This window comes from Malania oleifera, chromosome 12, assembly GCF_029873635.1.
Source record: "Malania oleifera isolate guangnan ecotype guangnan chromosome 12, ASM2987363v1, whole genome shotgun sequence".
In the NCBI taxonomy this organism is placed as follows: domain Eukaryota; kingdom Viridiplantae; phylum Streptophyta; class Magnoliopsida; order Santalales; family Ximeniaceae; genus Malania; species Malania oleifera.
The window spans coordinates 75,987,694-75,995,894 of record NC_080428.1 but is presented as its reverse complement, the minus strand read 5'-3'; the positions used below and the strand labels follow the sequence as shown (position 1 = coordinate 75,995,894).

General features: G+C 37.6%; 1 protein-coding gene across 1 annotated transcript; it reads left to right on the top strand.

Annotated features, from left to right (window-relative positions):
* Positions 1-2,036: 2,036 nt before the first annotated feature.
* On the top strand, positions 2,037-5,236 carry LOC131143693 (uncharacterized). Its single transcript, XM_058091938.1, has 4 exons — positions 2,037-3,309; positions 3,486-3,686; positions 4,141-4,232; positions 4,354-5,236. The coding sequence occupies exons 1-4, from the start codon at positions 2,440-2,442 to the stop codon at positions 5,069-5,071; spliced, it is 1,881 nt and encodes a 626-aa protein (XP_057947921.1). The 5' UTR covers positions 2,037-2,439; the 3' UTR covers positions 5,072-5,236.
* The last annotated feature ends 2,965 nt before the right edge of the window (positions 5,237-8,201 follow it).

The window sequence follows — 8,201 nt, the reverse complement described above, 5'->3', positions numbered from 1 at the left end:
TCACGGTAAATCAGATATATATATATATATATATATATATTATATGATATCAGACCCTGTTGGACTTGCAACTACAGAGCACGGTACCGTTGTTACAGATATTATGTTACTTTATGAGTGCAACCACCTATTTAGATAATACGTGGTAAGGTCAATCACCTAAGCCCTTGAAGAGGTTAGGCTCCCCATCCAGATATGGGTTGAGGTGAGCAGATTGACTATTGGAGTATAGTGATTTATTCCTGGTTGGCTAACTAGGGTAAATCCCGTCTACGGGCCGCACAATCCTGTCATGAGGGGTAAATCATGACACACAGATAGCCACAAGGAACATTTTCAATTATTATTATTACGTATTTACAGTTTTTTGTTTATCCCAGCATAGTTGAGGGTATTTTGGGGAACAAGTATATGTACATATTTCGAAAAACATGTAGTACTCTGGTATTGTGTGGTATTGGTTTTGTATTGTGTATATATTTTCATATGGTTATGTCTATGTGATTTATGTTTCTCGTTGCTTAGGTTTATGATTGAGTTTTTCCCCAGTATGGTATCAGAGTATGTAGATTATCATTATATATATATATAACCCAGTTTATTAAGTAGGTCGTTACATAAACCCTCGCCAGGGTTACATTCCTTTGCTGACCTCCATGAGGTGCCTGATATCCTCCCCAATAAGGCCTGGAAGCTGGGACCTGGTTTGGTGAACCTAGGCATGCACGTGTCATATGGTCGGGTCTTCCACAACGATAGCAAACATCTCTCCCAACCCAGCACTCCCCCAAATGTCGTCTCCCACATGTCTGACATGCCGAGAAAGTCGACGCACCCTGATTCTCACGAGGTCCTGTCACCTGTCTCTGATTTCCCCTATCATGACCTCCTCTCCATGGACCCCTACTGGAGCCAGCCTGGAAACCCTGAGGTGTAGGCCTCTTCCTCTGACTCTGGGCCGCTATACCCCTCTGTATACCACTCTCAATGATTGCAGCTCTGTCTACAACCTTCATAAATGTCTGAGCCCTGAAACCAATCACCTGCTTAAATAAGTTATGCCTCAGTTCCTCTTCAAACTTTCTTACCTTTTTCTCTTCATCAGGTGTTATATGTGGAGCAAAACGAGACAACTCGATAAACCGAGCCACGTACTGAAATATGGTCATCTGCTCCTGTACCAGGTGCATAAACTTTGCTACCTTCACGCTCCAAATGATAATAGGGAAATACCGATCGAAGAAAAGCTCCTTGAATCGATCTCACGTCACTGGCACTAGAACTTGCCTCTGCTCCTTTAACAGTCGCGTTGATCTTCACCAGAGCTTCGCCTCTCTTATCAGTTTAAATGCTGCAAATACCACCTTCTACTTATCTATACAAGGAAGTACAACCAACGTCTCTTGTATGTCCTGGACCCAATTTTTAGCTACAATCGGGTCGTCTCCTCTAGTAAAGGATGGGCGTTTTATCTGCATAAACTACTCAATCGAACAGCCACGCTCCCCAGAGTTCCTGGTCATCTCAGCCTCACTTGCTGAGTGACGCTGCGTAGTACTGCATCCGTATATAATCACATAAATTGGCGACAAAAAATTGATGTAGTCGACCCCACATAATAAATTTTAAGATTTGATTTTATTATTGTTGTTATTCAACTACTAGTTTGAATTGAAGATTTTAGACCAAATACGTAGTCACAATTACTTTATCCAATTAAATTTCACTAGTAATCCTCAAACCTATCTAGTTTCCCTTCATTCCTAAGAACGTGTGTGAGAGGGCGGCTAAAAATAAATTTAAAATAAGATAAATAAAAATACTCTTCCAAAATTTCCTAAAGCACCGGTCCATGACGAAAGTAAAACCTCTTCCATTAAAATCTCACGAGGTAAGTCACTTTGCATTTAGCAACGGACACGCTCATCGGTTTAATTTGAAATCGATGGGACAGGCCGCCCCCACAGTATATGACCGTTGCGCTAACGTTCCGAAAATCTAAATTTTAAAACTTCTCTCTTTGTGCGCCGACTCACCGTTGCAAACAGCTGCCTCACAACAGAACAGAACCCCCCCTCCCCTTCTGATCTGTCCTCCATGGTCTCTTCCGATAACCAATCTCTGATATGAATCTTTTTCCTGCCTAATCTGAGTTCATCTTAATTCATTTGAATCTTGATTAAACTGGGCTTATCTGTTTTTTTTTTTCTTTTTTTTGAAATAATCGTTGTTGTTTTGAGTCTGTTTGAATTTAATTCTTGAATGACATTGTTCCAGGTTCTTATCAAACCCTCGAGAGGTGATGGCCCTTCTGGGTTTGTCCGAGTTTATCTTGATTCTTTTGGATCTTGATTAAGCTGGGTCTTTGTTCTCTGGAATCATCATTTTTGTTTGAGTTCTTTTTTAGTTGAATTCTTGAATTTGATCACTGTTCCCAGTATGGCTGCTCTGGCACCGGGAATCCTGTTGAAGCTTCTCAACGGAATGAATACAGGGGTTAAACCCACCGGCGAGCACCGGAGCTCGCTTTTGCAGGTGACGGACATTGTCCCGGCGGATCTTGACGAGAAGAATCTCTGGCCTAAGCATGGATTTTACATAAAGGTGTCAGATTCTTCACACTCGGTCTATGTTAGTCTTCCCTTTGAACAAGATGATCTTGTCCTCAGCAACAAGATGCAGCTAGGGCAGTTCATATACGTTGACAGATTGGAGCCGGGGTCGCCGGTTCCGGTCATCAAAGGGGCAAAACCCCTTCCCGGCCGACATCCATTAGTCGGCACGCCGGAGCCGATAACAGGTCTCAGAGAAAAGGGCGATAGAGGCGATCAAAATGCCAATTCGAAGGCACCAAATCATAGAAGAGGCTCTTGGGGAGCAGGGCTAAATGGAACAGAGGCTGTGTCATCTCCCATGGCCTTGAAGCCAGTTCCTTTGGACTTCGATCAGTGTACGCCAGTGAGAGAACGTGCGAGTTCCGCAAAAATGGGGAGTATTCCGATGTCGCCGATGACGAGAGGGAGAATGGGGAAGGATGGGAATCCAAATTCAGCGACCAGATGCTCTGTGGGTGGGGGGCTTCTCTCTAAATTGATGGATTCAAAAGGAGAGAGTCCTGCATTGCTTAGGAAAAGCTGTGTTGTCCCTTCTGTTCTGAAATTCCCAGAACCCAAAATTCCGGATTTGAGGGGAGAAAGCCCTGTCTTGGTTAGGAAAAGCTGTGTAGTTTCTTCGGTGTCGAAATTCCCAAGGAGCAAGAGTGTCTGTGATCGAGAGCCAAGGATCCCAAGAAGTCCCCTCAACACAGCTGTAGGTACATTTTGCTCTTTGCCAGATGGATTCTTGAGAAGCCATCTTTAAATGATCAATTCTTCTAATATATTTTCTCGGAAAATTCATATCCAAGTTCAATTTTCTCCCAAAAAAACTGCTGTTTTCTTCATAAATTGACACAACTTGAGAAGGAAAATTATATCTTTGTCCAGGAAAAGAAAAGTTCAACTCCACCACCAAGATTGAGGAATGCAAGAGAAACAGCTTCCTTCAATGTAGCTGGAGATGCACAGAATTCCTCAAACTCAAGAATGATTCCACAACCACCTTCTCAGTTTGCTAATTCCTCCTTCTCCAACAACAATACCAGTGTGCCCATAAATTTACCAGGGAAGCTTGGCATTCTAAGCAAGGTGATTTCATGATTCCTCTTGTTTACTTTTCTACTGCCTGTTTGGGAGGAGCTTCAACTATAAATATTTCCCTTGCACAAAATTACTCTTTTAGGGCTTGTTTGCAGTGATTTGGCTGGTAGATTACATTCATGAATTTAGAAACTCGTTTGACTAAAATTGCTTTTAGGGCTTGTTTTCAATGATTTGGCTGGTAGATTACATTCATGAATTTAGAAACTCGTTTGCCTAAAATTGCTTTAGGAGAAAGAAGGTTGTTGATTGAAACTTCCTCTTCCTCCAAAGTTGATTTTAGATCAACCATCACTTCCAAATTAAGTTGGATAAATGTCAGCTCCGGAGTAAATCACTAATTTAGTAAATTTACACTCTGATCTGTGATCACATCACTCGTAGTCTTCCAAAAAAAATGTCATCACTCACCATGTTATGTACATCACTTCGTTTCCAACAGGAAGCTATGCAGCAGCGTGAAACGGCTCAGAAGATTGCTCTTCAAGCTCTAAGAGATGCTTCGGCCACCGAAACTCTAGTTCGATCCCTGAAGTAAACCTCTGCACAGCTTGTTCTTTGATTAGCACTTTTTGTTTTGGTTCAATCTCCATAATTTAGTTATTTGATATTGCATTAGAGATATGATAAGATTGACAAACGTGGTAATCTGTAGGATGTTTTCAAACCTGAGCAAATCAGCCAAACCGAATGCTCCAGCAGCCTGTTTCGATCAGTTTTTGGACTTCCACCACCGAATTATGCAAGCAATCACTGATATGGTGTCCATTCAAGCAGCTATTGAAATTGTCCAAACCCCTAGTGATGAAATGAAAGAGACTTCAGGAAAACAAAAGGAGGAAGATACCCATATCTTACATGAAATTGTGCCCAACTCCATGGACCAATATCGTAACACAGAATTCAACTCATCATCCAAGAGAAGATCTGCATTGCACAAATCAGTTGCAGTCATTCCAGAAAGAAGTGATCAGAAGACAACTTTGGGGAAGCAGCTCAGATCCATTGTTAACCAAAAGGCAGAAAGAAAAGGAATGTCCACTCCAACAGGAAAACCGCTCCTTGAAGGCATCGGCGAGAACGATGAGAGCAAGAAGTCTTCCTGCAGCTTGAGCAGTACAATCAGATTATGCAAGCAGATTGAAACAGAAGCTGGAAACTGGTTTATGGACTTTCTAGAGAAAGCTTTGGAAATTGGCATGAAGAAACCGAAAGGTGCAGCCGATGTTGAGGCTCGGAAAGTTCCCCAGTCACTCATACTCAAGGTTATAAACTGGGTGGAGGTAGAACAATCTGACAGTAGCAAGCGGCCTGTTCATCCCAGAGCAGCTCAGATGGCCAGAAAGCTAAGGATCAAGATGAAGAACCCTTGAATGGGTCAGCAGAGATTTGAACCAAATTCTTTTTGAAGCACTGTTTGTGTGCCTACTATTTGGATTGCTATGTCGCATTTGTTGAATGCTTTATTATAATTTTTTTTATTAAAGCATAAAATGTACTTGCCATTGCTTATAATGATTATTTTGTGATTTCACACATTCAAAGATTTTACATGACCTTGGGTAAATGCTTGCTCTTCTTTGGGCATTGGCCGGACATTATGACAGCTCAAATTCAAACCCCTCATATAATAATGTAACAGATCAAATTCAAAATGCGAGTGTGAGGCCATTTATTTTCCTTGCAAGTTACACTGGTAAGACATTGCTTTTCTTTTCCTTTGATAATTGAGTAACTGGTGGTGACACAAGAAAGTGCACATTATGATAATAACCTTATTGTGGGAGACATGACTTCCTAATTATTTTGAAATTTCTAATAAAATAGCTAGGTCATTGTATTCAAATGTTTATTTTGTCCTTGGTTACAATTTTAGCGTCGCTAGTTGCACACATATTGTGAGTGTTTTTGTTTTTTTTTTTTTTTGGATTAGGATAAAATGTAATGTAAAATTTCTAAAAATTCATACTTGTTGAATTCAAGGCTTGAATTTGTTTTTTTAAGAAATATATTTTTTTAAAGTTTTATAATTAAGTAGAACTGTGCTTGATCCTACTTATTTTCATAATTTTTACCTAGTTTTGTCTCCCTCATTATCCTATTTAAAGTTTTGTCTTTGTTACTCATCCATTTTCAGCTTAGTCGCTAAGAAAATATACATAGTAAATTAAATGAATAAAAAAATCCCAATGAACTCAATCGATTTTAAATTCCACCTTTTCTATTTGCTCATGAAGAACTGATTTGAAATTGTCAAACCAAAATTGCCAACTTTCTTATAAAATAATAGGCTAGTCATAAAAATTCATTATTTTATTTATAATGATAAATCAATCCAATAATTTAATGTGGTGTAAAAAGACCTATTACTTTTCTTTCTTTTTTTTTACGCAATACAACTCATTCCATCAACCTTTAGTTAATTCAAGAAAGTGCATTGAATATCTAAAATAACTATATTAATCTATAATTATTTCTAATTACCATTAATTATTTTAAAAAACTCATTGTTTAATAACTTTGCTGTAAAATATTTCTGTGTGCATTAAATTTTGCTACTAGCCTTTGGCAAGTAGTTTCAACCTTTGAAGTGATAAGTTCCCCTCCTATATTTGTGTTTATTCCATGAATACTTCTATGCATTTTTTACTCAATGGCACAAATGATTTCTTATTCTTTGTCACAATTTGACACTTGATGTTTATGCCTTGACATGATCTTTGAAAACATTTGACATTTGGACGTAACAAATGACCTACATTTTCAAAAATATACTCTTTATTTATAATAACTTAATTGTTGTAAATGAAATAAAGAAGAATACAAAAAAGTTTTGAATTATAGAAATTCAACAATATAGCTCTTCAGGAACTAGATATTGCTAATCATCTTATTGTTTCATTTTGTTGTAAGGCATGTCTTTAACCACATAATAAACCATTACGTGGGCATACCAAAGGTTGTAACCTATTGTCTATATAGTCATCCACATAAATATACATGTTTTATAACACTTCCCCTTGGATGACTATACACTATGAATATGCCTCGTTAAAACTTTCGTTAAGGAAAACCTTGTGGGACGAATCCTTAACGAATGAAAAAGAGTACAATATTCATACTTCCCCTAAAAAATACAATCAATTAAGAAATGTCCTTAAGTTATCGCATTCCAATTTTATGTACATGCTTTTTGAAAATTGAAGTTGGCAATGCTTTTGTGAATAGATCTGCTGAGTTGTCATTTGAACGAATTTTACAAATGTCAACATCTCCTTTTTTTAGAAGTTCATGAGTGTAAAAGAACTTTGGTGAAGTATTTTTAGTTCTATCACTTTTTATGTACCCACCTTTGATTTGTGCAATACATGCTGCATTGTCCTTGTACAATATTGTTGGCGTGGCATTCTCCTGTGATAATTCACTTGCCCCTTTAATGTGTTGGATTATAGTTCTTAATCATACACATTCACAATTTGCTTCATGAACTAGCAATATTTATGAATGGTTTGAAGAGGTAGCAGTGATCATTTACTTTACAGATCGCCATGAGATAGTAGTATCACCACATGTAAAAATATAGTCTGTTTGTGATCGAGCTTTATAAGGATTAGAAAGATATCTTGCATCAGCATATCCTTTGTGATGACCCAAAAATATATATATATGATTAAAGTACAATAATAATAAAATAATAAAAATAGTCATTAAGTTAATATCAATACAGAAGTGTTTTTCTGTAGGATCCTTGATTCCATGTTTGATGCCTAAGAAAGACCTTGTCTTAGCGAGTGCTCAGAGACCATTGCGGCTCAGTCGCTCCCTGGAGGTCGGCCTGGTCAAAATGGAATTTCATAGGATAAACAGGATAGATACTGTTTGTATACGTAAATAAGTATATATACATAAAATAGTGTTTTGACAGACATAATTTGTAGAAATACATAATAAGATGATAATAATATAGGTATCATATGTGGGGCCCACAAGACTATGTGGGGTCCACATGAGTCCCGGAGCCACAGGACACTGTTTATATACGTAAATGAGTACATAAAACAATGTTTTAACTGATATAATTTGAAGAAATATATGATAAAATAATAATAATATAGGTATCCTATGCGGGGCCCACAAGACTGTGTGGGGCCCACATGAGTCCTGAAACCGTATGAAGGTTTTCACAAGTCTCAAAACTATGCAGGATGCATAAAATCGTATAAGAGTTATTGGAATTACGTACGATCCATTTGGGTCTCGAAATTGTGTGGGGCCCACAAGACTACATGGGGTCCACAAGACCATGTGGGGCCCACATGAGTTTTTAAAATTTAAATTTAATTCTTGTTCAAAAATAAAATAAAATAAAATAAATACTAAATATAGTTTAAAATTAATAACAATGATAATAATAATGATTAAGAAAAATAATAAAATAATAAAATAATTAGTTAGGTAATGGATTAATTAATAAGGTAAGTAATTAATTAAAAATTTATTTAG

Excerpts from the sequence above, each read along its gene's own strand:
- LOC131143693 (XM_058091938.1), top strand. The coding sequence starts at position 2,440 with ATGGCTGCTCTGGCACCGGGAATCCTGTTGAAGCTTCTCAACGGAATG. Across the intron at positions 3,687-4,140 it reads AGCTTGGCATTCTAAGCAAG|GAAGCTATGCAGCAGCGTGA; the intron begins GTGATTTCATGA and ends CGTTTCCAACAG. Across the intron at positions 4,233-4,353 it reads ACTCTAGTTCGATCCCTGAA|GATGTTTTCAAACCTGAGCA; the intron begins GTAAACCTCTGC and ends GGTAATCTGTAG.